This window comes from Tachypleus tridentatus, chromosome 1, assembly GCF_004210375.1.
Source record: "Tachypleus tridentatus isolate NWPU-2018 chromosome 1, ASM421037v1, whole genome shotgun sequence".
NCBI lineage: Eukaryota > Metazoa > Arthropoda > Merostomata > Xiphosura > Limulidae > Tachypleus > Tachypleus tridentatus.
In genome coordinates, this window is record NC_134825.1 from 139,689,808 (window position 1) to 139,712,976 (window position 23,169).

The 23,169-nt window shown below is 33.6% G+C and overlaps 1 protein-coding gene across 4 annotated transcripts in view; it reads left to right on the top strand.

The window, feature by feature from the left end:
- Positions 1–23,169, top strand: part of LOC143225510 (diacylglycerol O-acyltransferase 1-like) — a 73,529-nt gene that overhangs the window by 42,885 nt on the left and 7,475 nt on the right. For all 4 annotated transcript variants that reach the window (XM_076455098.1, XM_076455090.1, XM_076455105.1 and 1 more), the window contains exons 9-13: positions 2,047–2,150; positions 7,213–7,293; positions 8,005–8,049; positions 9,693–9,805; positions 22,390–22,543. In XM_076455098.1, coding sequence (XP_076311213.1) covers positions 2,047–2,150; positions 7,213–7,293; positions 8,005–8,049; positions 9,693–9,805; positions 22,390–22,543 — 497 coding nt within the window. The remainder of the gene's footprint in view (positions 1–2,046; positions 2,151–7,212; positions 7,294–8,004; positions 8,050–9,692; positions 9,806–22,389; positions 22,544–23,169) is intronic.

The following is a 23,169-nucleotide window of genomic DNA, read 5'->3' on the forward strand; positions in this document are numbered from 1 at the left end:
TACCAGTGAGTCTTTTAACTATTCTGAAGAGTATCATCATCCTATTACTCTTGTATGTGGTTAAAGTTCTTCCTCAGGATATGACCCATTCCATTATTTTACTAGTTGCAATGTCTAAAGTGATTATTGTGATTGCCCTTTTGTCTGTGTACGTCATTCCTATTTGGATGGATTAACTGTCCACAGACTATTACAGCCCCTGAAGTAATTAGATCTTTGGACAATTCTTATGACCAATCATAACTAGATCCCTCTATGGTCAGTTTTTTTGTTTTTTTTCTCGCTTCTTTTCTACCTCTTCCATTTTTGAGTGTGAAAGTTCTGTTTAGATACATTTAGGGTTTTTTTTACTCAAATTTGCAATTTGTATTTTAGCAGAAAATTACTTCTGTAGAGCTGTCATATGCTACAGTAGACCCCACTGGGCACATGCAAAGGTGGTCAAGAACTATGAAGCTATTGCAAAATAAGTGTAGCCATCACCAAATGGTATGGGAGAAAAAGAAACGTACGAATGACATGCCCTTTGATGGATTAGCTAAATGGTCATTTAGTGTTAACTCTCGTTATAGACTCAGTCCCTGGGATTGATCTCATAACCATTTTGTGCTTGTTATAGTTTTCATACTATTACTTTTAAATTATTAAGTGTATGTTTACAAACTTTGGCAGATTATCAGCAAACACAACACCAACATTATTTATAAAATGCAATGTAACTGTTGTCATGACTTCTATATTGGAGAAACAAGCAGAAAAATAGAAACCAGATTAAAAAAAAACAAAAAAACACCACACATTTTTTAACACTGCAACTTAAATAAACACAACATAACCATAGAAAACACCCAGATACTAAGTAGGGAAACAAACATAAACAAGTGCAAAATCAAATAAGCCCTACTTATACAACAACACAAACCAAAATTAAACCAGTATAAAGGAACATCTTTATACCTATACTAATTTATAACCTAACATATACTGCAATGCCCCATACAGTTGCGTACCCATTTACACTATCGTTCCTAATATGTGCATGACAACGTTCAGTGGCAAACTCTCTCTTTGTTAGCATTTGTCAAAATACAGTCTCATTGTAATTATTATGAATTGAATGTGTATGTAGATTATTACTACCTGTCCTGTTCCCAGAGCAGTAAATAAAGAAATAAAGCACACGAATATATCTTCTAGTTAGGACTTGTACTCATTCCTGTTTGTCTTAGCTTACCAAGACTTAAGAAATTTTGCATGTGGAAGATGTGAAATGAAATTTTTCTTTTTTAGGTTTTATATATACATATATGAATAACCAAAAAATCGTAAATTACTTCACTGATATCATAGAATTCCATTATCTGAAAAATACAAAATCATGAATAGACTAAAGATTCAACTTATCAACTTGAAGGTTTGTGTCAAAAGAAAGAGTGAATGTTTTTATAATTGAAAATGGTATAAACTTGTAAAATCATTTGAGCATATATCTTATGAAAGGTGGTGCTCATTTGGATTATCACGTCAAAAAATGGCCCTAAAAGACAGCTGTGAAAAAAGTTTGATTTTAGCCCGAGATTTCAAATTGATTAAATTACTTATTGTAACCTGTTTAACCAGAAAGTAAATATTCCAGCTTCTAAATTATTTTTTTATTTATCATTGATGAAATCAAATAGACTGAAGACAAATATTTATTACAACTATTGTCTATTATTAGAGCTTTCATTAGTGATATAACATCAGTTTAGTTATTTAAAGAACATTTAAAATTATTTTCTCTTGTTAAACTTCATGTAGCTAATAAAAGTTAAATGTGTGAAAATTAATTTGAGTTACAGTTATTAATTCACTTGAAATGCAAAACATTTTGGAGAATTAGAAAGAAAACACGGAACTTATTATTTCATAAGAGTGTACAAAAAATTTGTTTTTATTACATAAACATTCAATTTGTAAAGAAATATGTAGTAAGTAAAAGAGAGGTGAATGGTCAGTTTACATTTTCTCTTCTTTTGACCTTGTAAAAATTCTCTATATTTTCAGATTTGTATTATTTCATCTTTGCTCCAACTCTTTGTTATGAGTTAAACTTCCCACGGTCAGCTCGAATTAGGAAGCGCTTTTTGCTGAAGAGAATTATAGAAATGGTAGGTTTTATTTTACTTCTTGTGTTGTAGAAAATGTCCTAATAATTAATTCTGTATCTTCAAAATATTAAAAGTAAATATTTTCTGCATTTTTTGAAGTGGTACAGGGCCATTAGTTTTTTACAAAAGGAAAACAGAAAAAAAAATAATTTGTTATCAAAAAAAAGTTTTGTGATAGTATGCTTCTAACCTGTTTTGTTTCATCTTACTTGCTAAATTAATGATTCACTGCTGAATATTTATAAAGGCCAACAGTTTCATTAGACACTTGTAGTCAGAATTCTATGAAGAAAGAAACTAACAAAACCTGAAACAGTAATGTCAGCTGAATACACTGTAAGTGGTATGAATACCTGAGACCTTTCATCCAATGGTTTGAGAGAAAGAACCTCCAGATTCTGTCTTGGGTAACCAAAAGCTCTTTCCTGAATCTGGTTGAACCATTCTGGATTTTTTTTAATGCAACCTGAAAAGGCAGATAATAAAGTTTCACTACACTTGGAGTTGCTGGTTTAGAGAACTTGTATTTTGTTTCACCAGTTATATGCACACTGATCTGTGATAAGTGTTAGTAACAGAGTCTAGGACATATTATTGTCATGGGTGGTTTCATTCGTTATTATGAAATTAAGGGGAGCAAAGTACAGCTTGCTCTTTCTATTGGTACATTGCTCTTTGGTAATTTGTAAGTAAAGCAATGGTAAATGAGGTGTCCATTTAAAAAATTACTATATGTTACTACATGATCAAATAGGTGTAGACAGAAGAGAATTCTTATATTACAATTTGTGCTAAATCTGTGGGTTAAATTAAGATTAAATTTTGCAACTCAGAATTATGCATATCAAAAGAATACATTCACATTGTGCAAAAAAAGTTCAAACCTCTATTAAGCATAATGAAGCAGAATCTACCATGTATGTATTAAGCACGGTGAAGCAACATCTACCATGTATGTATTAAGCACGGTGAAGCAACATCTACCATGTATGTATTAAGCATGGTGAAGCAACATCTACTATTTATGTATTAAGCATGATGAAGCAACATCTACCATGCATCTGTCAAGCATGGTGAAGCAACATCTACCATGAAGAATTTTATATATTTTCATACAAACAAAAACAGTTAACAAGTTCAACATGAAAAAAAACACTGCCAATCTTTTTGGTCACATGTTCTTTTGGGTAAAAAACACAACTGATAGAAGCAAGTCTTAATGGGTAGAAATAGCTAATTAAAAAAAATATCAGAGCAGTGTACATTGAAATGTTTTATATTTGAAACACATGGTAATATTTCATTATTGCTTAAAAACTACCCAAGGAGAATATTATTAAAGAATTGTATAATGATTTCAAAGTTTGTTTTAACTTCTATGTTGTCATAGTTATTACATTTGTTTATGTAAGTAGGTCTCATTTTTTAGTTATTTGGTTACAAACAGAATACACAATCACAAAAATGTGTGTAAGCTAGTCATTTGAATAAAGAAATGAGCACAACACCAATGAAACAATACAAAGTTTGGACATCATTGTAATCCTTGAAGGACACTTTAATTATCTATCAAACAGATTGGAATTCTCCTAATTGTCACTGTAGAATGGATTCTTCCCTTTCATTACTTTTTGCCAACATCATTTACCTTGAAAATTAGAAACAGCTTATACATTACACCTACACAGTAAAATATCTAGTATCATATGAATATGTTGTATAAGTTTTACTTGAATAAGTTGAAGTTTGGAGAATGTTTTTTTTATCTTTGTTTATGTTACTTACTTTAAAATACTCAGTTTAATCCATGTGTTATGTGGTATTCAGATACTTGTATATTGCTTGTAGTACACTGTGATCAGGTGAAACCCCACCAGATAGCCTTAATCAGTGTACACCTTGTTCCCTCAAGGACCAGAGCCAAATGTTTTGTTTTGTTTTTTTTGTTTGTTTTTTTCATTTAGGGCTGAAAGAATACATACCGAAAATGTATTCTCAGACTATTTTATATATCTCATCTGCTTGTCATCTAGAGTTTCCAACTTTAATGGGTAATAATAACTTTGTTTGCTACTGTTTCACTGTTCCTTACAGTGGACAGCTGTACCATCCATATTAATACAGGTATACAAGTTTTTAATTTTAAAATGTGTGCAAATTTACAGTGTTCTTAAAGTAGAAATACTGTTTAACACAAATCTGTTTCCTCTTTAGTAGGGATAAGAAAACTTCAACAGTTTTCTAAATATGAGCATTTTAATTGGTTGTTGGAAGAACTACAAACACCAGTTAATAAGGCAATAAGGTTATAATAAAGATATTGAATTTGGTATCACTATATTGACATAAGTATTAGATTCAAGCCAAAATTAGATTAATTATATTTTATAATTGTTTTTATCATAAAAATGCTTCTTCTTGGTTAATAGACTGAAATTTTATAATTGTCTAAAGATTTTGCCAATGTGGTCAGCCAGGTCTTATAACATTATTCTACAGCAAAGCAATGATTGAAGAAAAAAAATTAAATTACAGTGGAGCCCCTCACTAACGACCCCCTTACTAACGACTTCCCCTGTCATACGACCGGAAAATTTTTAACGGTACCCTGTTTGCATTAAATTGATCCCTCGTGGACGACTTCATCTCAAACGTGACTAACGACCTACCAAATTGAACAATTTTGATTATTTTACCTCTCACTAACGACTAAGTGACATTATTATGTGGCATATTCTGTGAAGTTACATAGTGGTCTGCCTTCTCATTTATGGCATATTACAAATGAGTTTAATTATTCCGTAGTTAAACAGTATTACATAATCTACTTCAACAATAAATCTATTTCCAGTGCGTCGAATCGAAAAGAAGATTAATTTTCATTGGTAAATTAATCTTATTCTCAGTGTGCTTATTCTATAGTACATAATGAATTAGGAACACTAAATCGGATTATTTAACAGACAGGATTAGTGTGCATAATATGAAGATTCCTCATAACACAGACTCATTTTTCACCAGAATGTCGAAGAGAAAGTTGCTTAACTTAGAAGAGAGTGTTTCCGTCATTAAACGACACGACAAAGGGGAAACTGCAATAAAAATCGCCACGGATCTTGGAGTTGGTAAAACCCAAATTCAGACAATCATTAAAGAGAAAGAAAAAATTTTGAAAAAGTGGGAAACAGGCGAAAATCCAGAAAAAAAGCAGAACAAGAGAAGATGCCTATACTACGAGTTGGATGAGAAGGTGTGGCAGTGGTTTGTGAATACAAGATCCAGGAATCTACCAATTACCGGGAAACTAATTCAAGAAAAAGCATTAATATTGGCATCTCAGCTTGGCAATGAAGGCTTCTCTGCTAGCAATGGATGGTTAGATAGATTCGTAAAAAGGCATAATATCAAAGCAGCTATTCTCTGTGGCGAAAGTGCTGAAGTTTCTCAAGAAGCAGTTGAAGATTGGACTAATCGTCTCCTATCCATCTGTGAAGGCTATTCCCTAATGACATATTTAACGCTGATGAGACTGGGATACAATACAGATCACTTCCAACGAAATCAATGGTCAAGAAGGGAGAAACGACATCCGTGTAAAGTTTCGAAAGAAAGAGTTACAGTAATGCTTTGCTGTAGCATGTCGGGAGAGAAAGTTCGGGCCACTTGTTATTGGTCATAGTGCTAAGCCGCGTTGCTTTCGTAATTCTGATATGAATTCATTGGGTGTAGATTATTATCACAACCGAAAAGCCTGGATAACAATTCCCATATTTACCGAATGGGCAAAAAAATTTAACAACAAAATGAAACTTCAGAAACTCAATGTTCTGCTTTTTATCGACAACTGCACTGCCCATGTTGCAATCCCTCTATCTAATGTAAAAATCGTTTTACTTCCTCCTAATGCAACTTCTAAGCTACAGCCTTGTGATGCCGGAGTTATACAGACCGTCAAACTGCTGTATCGCAAAACATTCTTGAGACAACTTTTGTTTCCCATGGATAACGACCAGATGGCTACAGGTCTCGAGTTGTGCAAAAAAATCACTCTTCTGAACGCAATTGTGTGGTTAAGCGTTGCTTGGCTTTGAGTTAAGACTTCCACAATTCAAAAGTGTTTCTTGAAATGCGGCTTTAACTTCTGTTTAGGCAAAGGGTCAAATGAAAGTGAAGACAATGTTTCAGAAAACCAATCTGACCTTGACTTCAGGCCTGTCTTGAATGGTGTAACTCTTGGCGAATATGTCAACTTCGACAACGAAACTCCAGTTTGTGATGATTCAGTTTCTGACAATATTATCACGTGTCCTGAAGAAATTGAGAGTGATGATGGTGAAGAATGTGACGACACAACTGTAGAGTCTTTCTAGCCAATTTACTGTGCCACTGCAATGTCATATGCAGAAAAACTTTTACAGTTTGGTCTCAAACACGGCAAAATGGACATTGTAGATTGCATGGTAGCAGTGAGCAAAGACATTGAAACTGTACAATTTTCGAAGAAAAAACAAACAAAAATTAGTGATTTCTTTAAGAAAATGTAGTTTCTTATCGTATTTTAAGTCTGTATTTGATCATTTTTGTGCATGTGTAGCATTTCTTCTACAGTGATTTCTTTATAAAAATGTATTTTATCATCGCATTTTAAGTCTGCATGAGCATTAGTGATTTAAGAAAATGTCTTTTATGATCGTATTTTAATTCTGCATGAACATTAGTGATTTCTTTAGTTTACAACCGTATATCCAGTCAGTATTTGAACACTTTGCCTATTATAAAAACGTACATAATTTAAATCTTGGTAACGAATTGGGTATCCACCCCTCACTAACGACTCCCCCTCATTAACGATCTTTTTGTCGAGGCATTTTTGAAGTCGTTACTGAGGGGCTCCACTGTAATTTATGAAGTTGTTAATTTCCAACCTGTCTGTGGCAACCAGCAATAAAGCATTATTCTTGTTTTCCATGAATAGGTGAATAAATTTGCATAAAGATAATTTTATTTGTTAACAACTGGTTTTTACGAATTATCACAATTTTTTTTTCTTCCTTTGCATTAGCTTTTCCTGATTCAGTTAATACTGGGCCTTGTTCAACAGTGGATGGTACCAACAATTAACAATTCTTTTAAACCTCTTAAGGTATGAATTTTTTTAGTTTATCAGGAATATTCACAACAGTTTCCTATCATTGTGTCTGGTTTACAGATTACAAAGTAAAGATAAAAATTGTATGAAATTAATGGAAGTTTTTGAGCTGGCTAGCAAATCATTTTTATATTTTGTTTGTTTTTATTAACTTTTTAGCAATATAGAGAGTGAAAGGATAACTAATTTGTACTTGAATATCAATCAATATTTATTTTTGTCTATCCATTAAGTAAGGGATATACTTGTCTTGAGGATTTTAAATGCCCAATTTAAATACATTATAATGATCTGAGTGTATGAACATCTTGTATTTAAAATGGCCATTACATATCCTTCCTAAAATTAGTCAGTTTTGGTGGCATCACTTACCTACAAAACATCAACAATTGTCAAAAAAAGTTTTAATACATAATAGCATTTCACCATGATTTTATGTCATCTATGGTTATCAGATGACTGTTGATTTTTGTACTCTGAATTGTTTTAATAAAATGTATTCATTCCTATGTATAACATATCTCCTGTATTTATTTAATTGGAGAGTTCAGTTTTATTTAATTACAAAGAAACTACTTATTCAAACAATCTTGAAATTTTCTAATCTAGCAAAACATATACTTGGAAGTAATAAAAATGTTTATAAATGTAACGTAATGAAGTTATTTTGTAACATTCTGTGTAATGATAGAAATGTTTTAACAGGAAATGAATTATTCCTTGATGTTGGAAAGATTGCTCAAACTGTCTGTAAGTTCTGTTGATGTTATTGCTTGATTGAATATAGTATAATGTTTCTGAACGTTGTTTATATTTTACATCCTCAAAATACAAAAGGAGTAAAAATATATTTTCATTAAATGTTACTAATTTCAAAAAAGTAAAAAACCTAAGACAAAAAGATGTAAATTTTAACAAACTTGGAACCTAAATAATTGAATACAGGAAATTATTAGAAATTCATACGTGATTACATTTAGGTAATTACAGTACCTCCAGTGGTTCAGCACAGTAGTAATAGCCTGGTGTATAGCTTTGGCTTAATAGCAAATTCATTGTTATAAAGTTTAAAACCAGTAAAAATACATGTGTAATATTTATGTGAATCTTAAAATTACATTTGGCTTATTATTTACCATGTATGATATATTGAGATTAAAGATATTTTTTGAATTATTTTGATATGAAACATTAAATTGTAATGAAATTTTTCAAGTGTGTTATATACTTCAGTTTATAATATGGTGTTTAGACACTACTGAAAATCTATTCTTTCCTGCGAGTATTTGTAAGTTCTGAAGTTGATTCTACCCTGTAACTTGTTTTCTGTTCATCAAATTACCTGTGTGTCAGTTATTCCATAATTATTCTAGTTTGATTCTTCATTACTTGGAAAACACACGAACAATAAATCAAATTATAGTAATGTCTTTCTGGTATGACCATTTTTTTTAACTTGTAAATTGTTTTGTATGTGGCTTCTTTTATTTAAATGTTTCTTCTAAAATCAGTTTTTTTCATAAACATTACATTAATTACCAAAACATTCTCTGGGCACTTCTGATACTCTTTTATGGCATAGAAGATGATATAATCTGAAGTTTTCTTTTGTAGAGTTTTTAATGGATTTTTATTTGATAACATGCATTGTTTATTAGAATTTTTAATATGTTAAGAATAAAAATATACCAATAAAATCAGTGATCAGTATGAACATACATAATAATATAAACACATTAATACATTAGAGACCTCTGTCTCTCTTATTAACCTGTAGCACCATCTGTTTTTTTTTTTTTTTAAAGAAGCAGTAAAGTTATCCTTAATGGGATATAACATTCTATATTTTCATTCCATAGGTCCAGAACTATTGAGACAAACATAATTCTTTCTAATTTTCTCCTACTCTGTGTTATTTTCATCTTTTGTTAAACACTTAAAATGCTGGTCTTATTGTAAATAAAACCTTTTTTTTTTAATGAAAAATAATATTATTTTAACAATAATTTCAGTATTTTTGTGTTTAATGAAGTATAATGTTATTGTAGTTACTATATTTTTGATATATTTGATATTTTTAATCAATATTATAGTCATGGTAACTAATTCCTGTATCTCGTGACACACACATTACATATTAACTTGTGCTTATACTGTCTGTGCTTAACCCTTTGAGTCTGTGCTTGGAATAGCATGATTTGTAGTTTCTGAGACATCTTCAAGCATTTTTCTTCAACTTTAGTATCTGTGAGATCATCTTTTCCATTTAATGACCTTAAATACAGTAGTTTTGAGTGTATTATGATGGAATTCTGTGAAGATTGGTTTGTGATTTTGAAATCAGAATCTCCTGTAACAATGTATGACTCTGGTTTTATGACAACTTTTTTCAGGTTCCTAATCATTTTATTTGGTTGGTCTTCTTCTACTGGTTCTTCCATTCTTGTCTGAATGCCATTGCTGAAGTTTTGAGATTTGCAGACAGAGAATTTTATCGGGATTGGTGGTTGGTTTCTTCTTACTAACTCTACAATAACTTCTTGTTCAAAACTAATATTGAAAGATAAATATTACTGCATAATTATATAATCTTAACTTTATATTAATTGTTCATGTAATAAAAAATGGTATGTATTAAGTAAAAATAAAAATTGGATAAATATTTTAAAATTATTTCCAATGAGATGAATAGCATTGGAAAAGAGTGAAGAATGAGAAAATAAAGATAATACTTCATGTTAGGCTGGAAACCAACAGAAGTATGAGTAAATGTAAAGAAACCAACTTTGAGCAGAAAATTACCAATTAATTATTAATTCTTTAAGACAAGAATATGCTGGTAATTAAAAAATTCCAAACATACTAACCATTTGCTGAAACTACAGCTATTCTTTGCCTATTTAAGCATTCATCTTGCATGCTCTAGTCTTTTATATTCCACGTAAGTGCCCTTGGCAATATCTAATATGCAAATCTTTCCACCCTTGTCAGTGATGCTGTACATAAGCACCTCACTTAGATAATGTAATCACTTTTTCTTGACAAGTCAGTTATTTTTTGCAGTTTCTCTGATGAAGTGATACAGATCTTTCCTGGTGGGGGGGAGTTCGGTTTTAGTTGAAGCTGTCTGTGTTGAGAGATGGAACATCACATTTTTCCTGGGGTGATTTCTCCTAGGGCTTCTAATATTTTTGTTGAACCTGGGGAGAATTTGGATTCTTCTTCTTCTACCTCTGTTATGTGTTGTGTTTAAATACCAAGTCAACATATCCCAGGTCCGATGTGGATCAAATATCTACTCCTTTTCATCAATAAAGTGCCTAGACTTGTGAGAGTTTGGAGCTTTCTTTTGTTAAAACTCTGAGTCTACTCCTCCCTCATTGGTGAATAGGGGTGGACTGTTTACTGTTTAGTCTTTCCACTTCATCTGATATTCTTGGTTCATGCTGGGAGATTAGCTGTTTTATTACGTGACAGAATAGGTGGGCCTTATACCCTCATTTGTCTGTTTGAATGCTTTGGCCTTCCTCCTATAGGTAGACATATGTTGTTTTCACAGATAAAGAAAAAAAGAAGCCATTTTTCTTCTTTGGACTTGTGAGGTTCCAGGTTGCTCCACTTCAAATTGTAATTGAATGAAGTCTTCTTCTGTCTTGGTCAGATGGACTGCTTCTGTTTCTTCAGTGGAGGTACTTTGGTAAAGGGAGATTGTCTACCTGCTGTAGCCTCTATGTCTTATATTTGTCCTCTCTCACCATTTGTTGGCATTCATAACCAGGTCAGTGCATGTCCAGGTTTGAGGTTGCTGCAACATTTACCCAAAGTCTTATAGTGAATTCATTTTTGCCTTTTACAATGTTTTAGGTACAGGGATCAGTTTCTACAGTCGTCTAGCATCAGCACCATATGCCTTCTGCTGGGTTGTACAAGTTTTCATCATGTTTTAAGCCCAACTCATCCACCTCCTATTTAGCTCAACATGCTTTCCCTTCAATAGTCTCAATGCAGATAATGGATCTAGAACTTCAGACCACTGGATCTTGTAGTATCTTTATTCAGAAGCAACATCTTGGTGTTTGAGTAATGGTTTGTGTGAATCAACCCTGTTATTAATGTGTGTATATGTGTATAAATTTCTACTTTTCCTCTGTCTTGTATATATTTACAGATATTTCCCTTTAGGGATGTGCCAACTAATCCAGGGTATGCGAATCTTCATTCCACAACAGTAATTTAGATTTTGTTGTTGCTATCCAGTAGACAGTAATACTATGTCTAGATCTCTTGCAAGGAAATGTACTCACAAGAAATATCTTCAGTTTTGCAGTGGATTCTCAGATTTACTGTCATGAAGAAATGCATTTTCAAGGCATTTCCCAATCATATTAATTAGCCTTCTGGTTTGCCATTATGTGGAGGTGATGAATTTTGTAGATTATTACTGTCAGCTCTTGCTTTCTCTTGATCAAATAGATTCTCCATTGTGCAACTTTTTAATAGACTTCCTCTTAGTTTAGCCTACAGTGATTGCTTTTGGCCATTCATTAATTATTAGCTATAGGCTCTGGAGTCTCCAGTTCCTTATCCTCAGGCTTGGATGATTGATATATTCAGTTCTGATTGGATGGGATTCATCTTCTATGCCTTTTCCCCAGTTCACTTGTTACTCAAAGTTCTGGCTATGATTCAGTCCTCTACTTATGAATTGTTGTTAGACCTAGACTGGATGGTCTAACCATGATTTCCTCTTCTACAGTATCTTCAAGTGAGTACACCTGTGCATCTTTCTCTCTTGCAGTCTTTCATGAGGCATCCTCAATCCCACATTCTATAAGAAGAATTTTCCAAGCTCATTAGGGTTTAATGTCTAAAGTTGTCTGAGGTGTGACTCACAAGAAGTTTGTACCCACTTTACCAAATGTGTTCATCATATCTTGTTTTGACCATGTTTTTATTTGAGTTTAGCATTGTCCATTATTTAGTTCAGACAACTACTCTTTGTTATTCTAAATATCTCAAGGTTTTGGACTCTTAAGTGTTATCTAGCATTCTTCCCATATGACCTTATCAATTACTTAACCAGGATTCTTTTGTGTTTTGAATCTCCTTTGAAAACATTTAACAAGGATATTAGGGTGATATTACTTATCTTGTCTCAACAACTGTTTGAGTCTTTAGCCTCATGTACCATGTATCACCTTTCCCTTAATTGGTATTTTTGGCTGCTGGCATGGGGATGTCATAAATTGGGGACATTGATGTGTTTGTATGACTCTTTCTTTTTCTCTTTAAGTCCTGCTATACCCTGATAGTTCCATTTTTTCCTAAGTCTCTGTCAACCTTTTCCATCTGTTTCTCACATCTGCAATCAGTTGTAATCTAATAATCTGTTTTGACTTTTCAGATCTGGAGATTTTATGTGATTCTCTTTACCTCCTTTTATGGTGATAGTCTTGACTCTGTATTTGTTGGGATCCTTCAGTTTTCTGGGATTTTCCCTGATTCCTTACAGATAGATTTGCAAAAGACATAAATGTACTAAATTTGATTAGACTTAACTCAGAAGATCATCCACCCCAATAATGACCAGAATATATAATACGGATATTTGTGATATTTGGACTTCTCCCAATACTTTTCTCTCATTCTTTACGTGATTTAGCAGCTTTCTATCAATAGTTTTCCACTACCCACAAGGCCATTTTAACTACATCTGCTGCATTATAAGGGAGGAGGGAATAGATCATCTAGGTGCTTACCAGTTGGTATTACCCTATTATCATGGATTCTCATGAGTAAAACTAAAAGGAATTCTGTCTGTTCCTGCCAATTTTTGGATTAAGTATATTGGAATCAGTTTGCTTTTAAAAATTTAGGGTAGTTGGTTCACCCATTGCATGGTTTTCAGAACATTGTTTCTTAAAACTCTCCAATGCACGTAACTCCCCAGATTGTACAAGTGAAGCAAGGGAGTTCTTACTACACCCAGTTTCCAGTCACTTGGGTGGTGGACAGGGGCTTTTCATTCAGAGAGTTAGTGTGTTCCTCTACTTTTGGTGAAGAGGACAAAGTGGGGAGCCCTCCTACCCAAGTACCTGGATTTTTTTTTTTTTTTCCAGATGTCGGTACCAGCCTCCATGAGAGCCTCAGTAGTGGTTCAGGTTTGACACTATGCTATTCATTTGGGATGTGCATGACATTTTTCTTAAATCAGTGTTGGTTTTCTATATTGTTTGTGGAAGGAAGTCTACCATATCAGAATAATTCTTAACATAAAGTGGTTCTATCTTAGAGTTTGGTGGCAACTTGGCAACAGGACAATTCTGAGACAGCAGATTGGACGACAGTAAATTATATTGAAAGACAAATTGCAACTGGACAAGTTGTCGAAATACAACTTGTCAACAATTATGTCACAAGATGGATTTGTTGTCATATTTACATTTTTGTAGGGGAATGCAATCATGTTTACATGTACATGAATGAGGTTTACAATGTGAGTAATTTGTTCGCAAAGGTACAAATTCAGCCATGGTGAAAATTTGGAAAGTTTGGTGAAAAGTTTTACTAAGTTAAATCTTGTGAAATGAGATAAAACAATGGAGAATGAAAGTATGTCAAGTTTATGAAGTATTGAATTTATGCTCCAAAAATTAACCGAATAAGAAAAGAATACAAAAATATTGAAATTTAATGTATTGTAGATGTCTTACAGCAAAAGCTGAAAATGACATCATAATGATTTCTACAGTAAAAAAGTTAGCCTTGCCAAAAGGTTGAGGTAATTATTTTACTTTGATAGCCATGAACACGCACCTAGCTTACTATTGGCAATACCATTGCTGCTACATTTGAAGTATTGGTATGTTAATGAGCCTGTTGGCAAGTGATAATATTGTTGGCAAATAGGATGTTGCCAAGTTGTCTGTCGACTAGTAATACTGTCATTGAATTGAGTGTCACCGAGTTAGCTATCACCCAGTTGACCCTGAACCCCATCCTAGGTCCTTGGTTGAGCACAGTGTTCCATGTTCTTTCCATAATTCCAGGGGCAAGTGGAATGCTCCTTGACAACTAGGTTAGGAAGTAAGGATGAATGTTCATAATTTACGACTCCATGAGTTCCTTTTCTTTTGGTTGTGTCAGACACATACAATCCCATCATTCTGAGCCTGGGGTGTTGCCTTTCATACTTCTTCAGATGAAAAAGAAAGTTTGTCCACTTTAGAGCTGCTTTCTTTCTCATTGTTATTTTGGACGTTCAGAGCACGTTATTTTATGGCTATAAGGTAGAATGCAATGAAAAGTACATCTGTATATAACAATGCAGTCCAATTGCTCTTAGCTATCAGTGTGGAGTTGTGTAACCTGAGCTGTCTGGTTGGGCTCAGCCTATAGTGATAATTGTTTACATACAATTCTACTTTTGATACAGTAACTAAATACCAAAGAAGACCATATGTATTCTGGATGTGATGCAGTTTCCCTACTTGTATACCACCTATCTTGGTACACCCCTGTTCTCTGCAGACATCTCGTGTATGGATCATGCCTGCACTGGTCCCTCCACCTTCTCAATGTGGGATTCTAGCTGTAGTGAATGGTAATGTAAGTATGTTTTGGAAGATAATATTTTCCTAAACTAAAAATTTATTTCTAATAATACTTACCCCCTTCCCTTCCTCTCTACCGAGAGTCAGTGTAAGTGACCGTAATGGTGTAAATCTTCAAAAAGTGATTACATTATCTAAGTGAAGTGCTTATGTGCATTGAGGAAGAGTGGGATTTGCAAATTACATATTGCCAATGACATTTAAGTAAGGTATAAAAGACTCAAGCATTCAAGACCAGTGCTTAAATAAGGAAAGTTCAAGAATAGCTGTAGTGTCTGTCAGTGGAGGTAAGTATTATTCAAAATACATTTTTATTTAGGAAAATATTAACTTTCATGTTTTCTAGAAATTGTGCATATTGTAAAAAGGTTATTTCTTTTTAGTTTTGTCAGATATTTTTCTGCTATTCTGGTCTACAAACTGAGCTAAAGAATTAATCCACAAGCACTTGCAGCAAATGTGCTCTAACAGTTAAAACTACCATTCTGTCTTTCTGGGCTATAATCTCTTTACATAGAAGAGAATGATCCAATACTAAATAAATAAAAATAGATTATCTTTTCAATATTGCTGATGTCATGCAGCATATTATCTTTGTTTGTGTTACCACTTAACATTTATTTAACTAAGTTTATTTTAAAGCAGTACATTTAAGTAATGGATTGTAATGCACAACACTGCTACATAGAATTTCTGTTCTGTGTTTTCTTCTCTGTTTTTGTACTGCAATTTTTGATATATATTTTGTTTTTACATCATATGAGACCTCTACAAAAATTGTGATGGCATAGAAAGATTTTGAACCCTTTTTCTTTTTAATAAAGTGTTTTATCAAGACAGAAAAATTGGATAAAAAAACTGTATATATAATTAAATTACATCATTTCAATCTTATTCTGTGAGTTTACTAATAAATTTATATCTCATGTTTATGATATATCTTGCACTGAAGAGAATGTTTTTCTGTAACTAAAAATGCAGTTAGTTGTTATAGTTCTGTTATTTAAAGTAAGATTAGCATTTATATTAACATAATTCAGTACATTATCTTTTACAAAAGTAAAGTACATAATATGACAATTTTATTACTTCATCAAGAATAAGGTATGGGAACAGGGCAGAATATGCCTGGTATGTATATACACTACATGGCCAAAAATATGACAACACCCATTCTAATTAGCAGGTTTGGCTATTTCGGCCACACCCATTGCTAACAAGTGCAAAAAATCAAGCTTACAATCATGCAATCTTCATAGACAAACATTGGTAGCAGAATGAATTGTACTGAATAGCTCAGTTACTTTCAACATGGCACTGTCATAGGATGCCACCTTTTCAATAAGTCAGTTCATCAAATTTCTGCTAGAGCTACTCTGGTCAACTGTAAGTGCTGTTATTGTGAAGTGGAAACGTCTAGGAGCAACAACAGCTCAGCCACAAAGCAGTAGGCCACACAAACTCACAGAATGGAACTGCCAAGTGCTGAAGCCCGTAGCACATAAAAATTGTCTGTCCACAATTCCAACACTCACTACTGAGTTCCAAACTGCCTCTGGAAGCAACGTCAGCACAAGAACTGTTTGCTGGGAGCTTCATAAAATGTATTTTTATGGCTGAGTAGCTGCACACAAGTCTAAGATCACCATGCGCAATGCCAGGCATCGGCTGGAGTGGTATAAAGCACAGCACCATTGGACTTTGGGGCAGTGGAAACGCATTATCTGGAGTGATGAATCATGCTTCACTATCTGGCAGACTGACAGACGAATCTGGCTTTGGCAGATGCCAGAAGAATGCTACCAGCTTGAATGCATAGTGCTAACTGTAAAGTTTTGTAGAGGAGGAATAATGGTATGGGGCTGTTTCTCATGGTTTGGACTAGGCTCTTTACTTCCAGTGAAGGGAAATCTTAATGCTACAGCATAAAATGACATTCTAGAGAATTGTGTGCTTCCAACTTTGTGGCAACAGTTTGAGGAAGGCTCTTTTTTTTTCAGCATGACAATGCCCTTGTGCACAAAGCAAAGCCCATAAAGACGTTGTTTGCCAAAGTTGGTGTGGAAGAACTTGACTGGCCTGCACAGACCCCTGATCTCAACCCGATTGAAGACCTTTGGGATGAATTGGAATGCTGACTGCAAGCCAGGCATTCTCACCCAACATCAATGCCTGACCTCACTGATGCTCTTGTGGCTGAATAGGAGCAAATCCCCATAGCCATGTTCCAAAATCTAGTGAAAAGCCTTTCCAGAAGAGTGGATGCTGTTATATCAGCAAAGGAAGGACCAACTCCATATTAATGCCCATGGTTTTGGAATGATATGTTTAACAAACACATATGGGTGTGATGGTCAGGTGTCCACATACTTTTGGCCATGCAATGTGTGTGTGTGTATATATTATATACTTATAAAAAAGACAACTAAGTAGTTTGATCATAGCATAACAAATGAAAAGCTGTCCGTGATACGATTACATATAAAAGAGCAGAGATGTGTTAATGTACTAAAATTTACATTTATTTTACCAAATTTTATGTGATATTTTATATTTTGACCAGAAACCTCTCTCACTTTAGTCTGGCATAAGAAAAAAACAAGTAACTGAACTAGTTCTGCACTATTGTTTGCTGCAATTGCCAGAGTAATGACTGCACATATTTCTGTAATTCCTATAACAACCTTCCTAACAATTTAAGATGAAAAAAATAAAATTAATACTATTGAAACACCAATGATTTAGAAATACAGGTTTGTTTATGTTAGTGTCTATATGTAGTAATAACCTTCATACTATCTGTGTATTATAGGTTAGACCAGGGATTCTCAAACTGACAGTTGTAAACTTCTGAGGAACTGTAGGTGGGATTAGGTGTGAATGAATATTTAGGTATAAAGCTGAAAGGTGTATGAATATTTAAGTGTAAAGCTGTAAGGTGCATTACTATCCTTTACATGGATGTTTGTCTATTTCTTACCTCCTCACAATATGACTCAGTCCTACATTTTCAGTTTCTTCTCCAGGACAGTACTTGGTTTGGTTTGTACAAGTGGAGATGCCATTTCTTACACCCACACAATTTTTGTTTAATATTAAAATGATTTCCAACTTTCTGCTCTTTCTGGCACTACCTGCTCCATTTTGGTTTTGAGCTATGGAATGTCTCATATGCAGCATCTCATCTTTTCCTTCTCCTACTGGGAGAGAGATTCTCCTTGTTTGGGGACATGAGCTTCTCTTAGACTTCTCATTCCTCATGGTCGCTCCTTCATGTGTCATCATCATTGGATTCTGATAGACCAACAGATGCCCCTGATACCCTTCCCCCTACATTACAGACTGATTTTGACTTGTGGTTAGATCAGAACAGTACTAATGAGGGGATATTTCTCTTTTGATTGTGGGGGTGTGACACGATTCTAGAGTATTTGGAATGATGGTTTCTTTCGAAGTACCTTTTGATGTCGGTCTCTTTGAAATTCTTCTTGTTTGTTAGGCTTTCCATCACTTCCTGCAGGCTCTCTGGGGTTGGTTGGTGATAGTCATCTCCAACATTTCAGTTATAGTCTCCATGTGGCTTCCACTGTAATACCAATTTTTGGTGTCACCACCTCAACTTTTCCTTTATCACTGATACTCCTCTATGAGGACCAGACTTCAGCATGTAGCTTTCTTTGTATCCTGTCCCATTAGTCCTTCCTGTTTGGCAGTTTACCAATGTACATGATCCACATACTGCTGTGGTCTGTTTTCAGGGCTTATCATCCTTCATATCCTAAAATTCCTCATATTCTGTCCTTTTTGCCTTGTATGGGACATTTTCTTTTCCTCTGTTGTGGGCTATATGGCAACTTTATCTGCCATATTTTGGTTCCCCATTTTGTTTGTCTTTTTCAGTTGCCAAACTTATTTATGTTCTTTTGGTCCTTCTGTTTTACATCCTCCCCATCCTGTTTCCTTCCTGATTAGCACCTCTATGTGGTCCTGCATGCTCAGGGATTAACATGAGTAAAGCAAACAGAGATTACTGCCTATTTCTAATAATCTATGGCCTTTAAGACTTTTCCCACTTCAGCCTTGATGTAAAACTCCAGACATTGCCAAGTGTTGGTTGATCAACTTCATCAGTGTGATTATCTGATTTGCAAAATAGGGTATGGCAGTCACCCATTGCACTGTCTCTGATAATGTAGTCCTTCAGACTCTCCAATATACTTTTTCCCTCCTCCTTTTATTGAAGTGTGGAAGTCCTTTTTACACACTAGTTTCTAGATGCAGGAGTGGTAGACCATGGAGGCCTGTCATCCTGAGTATGTACAATACCACTTGTTAGAGAGTAGAATAAGTGGCATTCTGCCAGCATAGGTGGCATGATGCAATTCGTACTACAAACTTGATGTACAATTCTAGATGCTGCCAGGGGTTAGATGTAGCATTTCACCATTTATTGCAGTTTGCTCTTCTGGGTGAGGCATCTTCCTTTCTACTGCCACATTTGGGTTTGCAGGTATTAGATGTTGGTTAGAGCCAACCTAGTTACGTAAATTCTCATATTTGTGGATGGTTGCCTTTCAGGACTTAGACTAGGTATACATCTTGGCCCTCTAATGTTCTATCATCCACTAGATATTGGTTCCTGGTGTATCTGGTGTTAGAGGATTTTGGTAAAGAAGTTCCTCTTCCCTGCTGGTATTTGCTCTTAAGGTGAATGGTGCAGTTCCAGTTGCTGCCAGGTATTGGTTGAGGTCAAACTCACCTTTACTGTCTGTTGTGCCCTAGCCACTCTATCTCTGGGGTTCTCATTATATTTGTAACTTTTCTTGGGGTACTTCCTTTGTTTCCACCCTGTTAGTAACACATTACTAATGGCTGCAGGGTAAACTAAGCTCAGAGGTGCTGTGATCTTTCATGTGTATGTTGTTTTTAGTTCCTTCTGACACCCCTTAGTTTTCTTTTAGGTGCTCCCTCATATAATATGGAATTCGTGTGAACGGAGATACGATATTGTATCAAAAACGAACATTTTCTTGAATTGAAAACATATCTCTGAGAAATACTTCCTTTTTTCACCCATCCTCTTTCTGTGTGGTTGGTATGATCTGATCAGTCTGGAAATATTTAGCATCTGCAAGATTAGATAAGGTTAGTGTTACACTTCTTTTGGTGGAGGGTTGCTACATAGAAATTTGCATATAAGTATACAGAAGTAAGTGGGAATGTCAAGCATAGTGGTGAGTGAATGTTTGCACCAGTGGAGGAGGCAGTATAAGTTAAGAAGGCCTTTTGTGTTTAGAGGTATTTATTCTAATTACATTTTCAGTTTAAGAAAATATTAACTTTTGTAGCAGTACGTAAACTAGGTTTATGAAGCCTAGATTTCCTCAATGTTATACTACCTCGCAAAATGACTTAAGAGGTAGATTAAAATTATAAATCCTAGAGTATTTTAACATTGGATGCTATATTACAAAATTAAAAAAACATTTTTTATAGAGTAAGCTTATGAAGCACGCAGCCCCTCTAATGGATTTTATTTTGTGAAACAAAACATTATTTTTCATTCAGGCACACATGAAGCATAGAGCATCTTATTGGAGGCATTGTGTTGCATGCTGAAATGAAAATGTCATTTTTTATGAAATCCAGCACACTTTAATTTGGATATTGTAGTGCAAAATTAAACATTAAAGCATCTGAATGCAGACGTTATCTTACGAAATTAGATAGTCCTTTCTTTGCTTTTATTGAGAGTGACTACATTTATAAACCTAGAACACCTCAATATGAACACTATTTTGCAAAACCAAATATTTTTTCAAGCAGGAGCTAGATTTGTAAAACCTAAAGCAATTAAACATAGATATTCTTGCAGATTTAGAAGGATTGATATGAAAATATGTAAGTTAGAATATTTGATATGTTTATATGGCACACAATGTTGCAGGTAACATTTTGTGTAAATAATAATATTTTACTTTCTATTTCCACTACTAATGTATCTAATACTAAATTATGATATGTATTTTCTGTTTAAATTTTCATACTAGTATGTTTAAACTCAACATATAACATTACTCTTATCAGATTTTAATATTGTTGTTGAAAGTTAAGTGTAAGGGAAAACAAAGAAGTAAGTGAGCATAAATTTACTACTTTGGTGGAATTGGTGGTATAAAAAAAAAAAGAAATATTTTAAAGTTGTTCTGCGGAGATTAACTATTCAGGTGATCTTTGGTGGAAATCAGAGAATGAAACGTTTTTTAGTTGTGCTAGAGTATGAAAAGATTCACTTCTTGTGGTCTCTGATGATATACAGTGTAGTGAAAAGGTTTGTAGCTGCTTTTGAAACTATTTTACTCCTAGTCAGATGACTAAAGATCTAACAATTTGAGAGTTTGTGTGGAGTTTGAGAAGTCAAAAGTGCTATGTATATAATTTTATGATTTCTAAGCTTGAAGCTTAAACATTTTTCATCGGATAAAATTATTTTGGAAAATATTTATAAACCTTAGTTAAGGATTATGTTTCATAGAGGATTATAAAAATAAGAAAGTAGCAGTGAACTACAACTAGAGTTCATTATCCTGTTGGTTAATATATATTTACGTGTGTTGGTTTACTCAACCATAAAGGTAATTAGTTATACATGTAGCATTATGATAAGTAATATGTGCATGTTATTTTCATATTCAGGATTTTATGTAAATGAAATAATCATGCAATCAACAGACACTAGTCAAAATGTACATGACACCATTTATATCACTTTTGTATTATTCCTAATGCAGTTTGGCATGGCCTGGTGGTTTGAGTGCTTGACATACAGTCATGGGTTTGAATCCCTATTTCTGAATGTACTCACCCTTTCACTTGTGGGGGTGCTATAATGTGACAGCTAATCCTACTATTTATTGGTAAAATTTAGTAACCTAAAAGTAGATGGTAGTTTTTGTTGCTATGTTATTTTTGTTGCTATCAGTTATTTCTGGTATTGAAGTATCTTTGTATACAAATTTACACAACAGAAATTAAATGGTAAGTGAGTAATAACTAGCACAGATAACCCTTGAGTAGTTTTGTACAAAAGTAAAAACAAAACATAATTATTCATAGTGCAAGAAAATGTAACATGTCTAAAGTGACTTTAAAAGTGTCATACCTTTTAGAATTACTGGGCTGCTTTTGAACAGTTTATACTTTTACTCTGTGTTTGGAAATGATTTTCCAAGTGAAGGTATTTCCATATAGTTTGTTTGAATTTGTGTATGCTAAACAACTCTTATGCATTCATTGAAGAATTAATGAGTTGAAGGTAGATGTTTTAAAAAGTTGCATTCTTCTTACGATAGCTATACTTACCTCTAAACTATATTTGTTGAGAATACTAATGCTTTATCATGGTTATTATGAATAATTTCAGCTAGAAGAAAGTTTGATATTTGGCTAATGGTTTATTTATCAAAAATTATTACAGGAATGCTGAAACTGTGCAGTATTTCTGGCAGAATTGGAACATTCCTGTTCATCGCTGGGCTGTTCGTCACTTGTACAAGCCTCTGATATCTATGGGATATAGCAAAACCAAAGCTTCTATATGTGTTTTTCTTCTTTCTGCCTTTTTCCATGAGGTAACATTTCTAGTTTTTGTTGTGCGTAATAGTTTATAATTTGAGTTAATTTAATTTATGATGGTAGTTAACATGTATTCAAAACCTACAATAAAATAATATTTTGGTGCTGCAACATTCTATTAATGGATTTTATACTTTAATTTGAAATTTCTGTGTACTTCAACCACAATTTGTAGATATAGACATTAAACATAAAAAAGTTAATTATAAAAGGCTTCAGAATTGTGAAGGTATTTTGTATAGTAAGTTTCATGGCCTCTGCTATAGTACACAGATAAATGTTATCTGTTGTCAATCTGAAATTTATAAATAAATAACTGTACAAGAAATATGCATAGTTAGTGAGTTGTGCTCAAGCCAACCTTTCTGTGATCTAAAGTAATTATAGGTGTAACAGTGTATCATAAAAAGACAACAGGTTTCTGTAATGCATTTAAGAAGTAGTGCTACCTATAGAACTATTAAATGTCTGTTTATGATTAGATTCATATTATGTAAGATTCATGCTAAAACCCATAAAATACCACTATTAAACATCTCTTAAAATTAGATTTACAATCATACAAGATTCATGCTTCAACCTACATGGTACTAATATTCAACATGCAGAAAATTAGATTCAT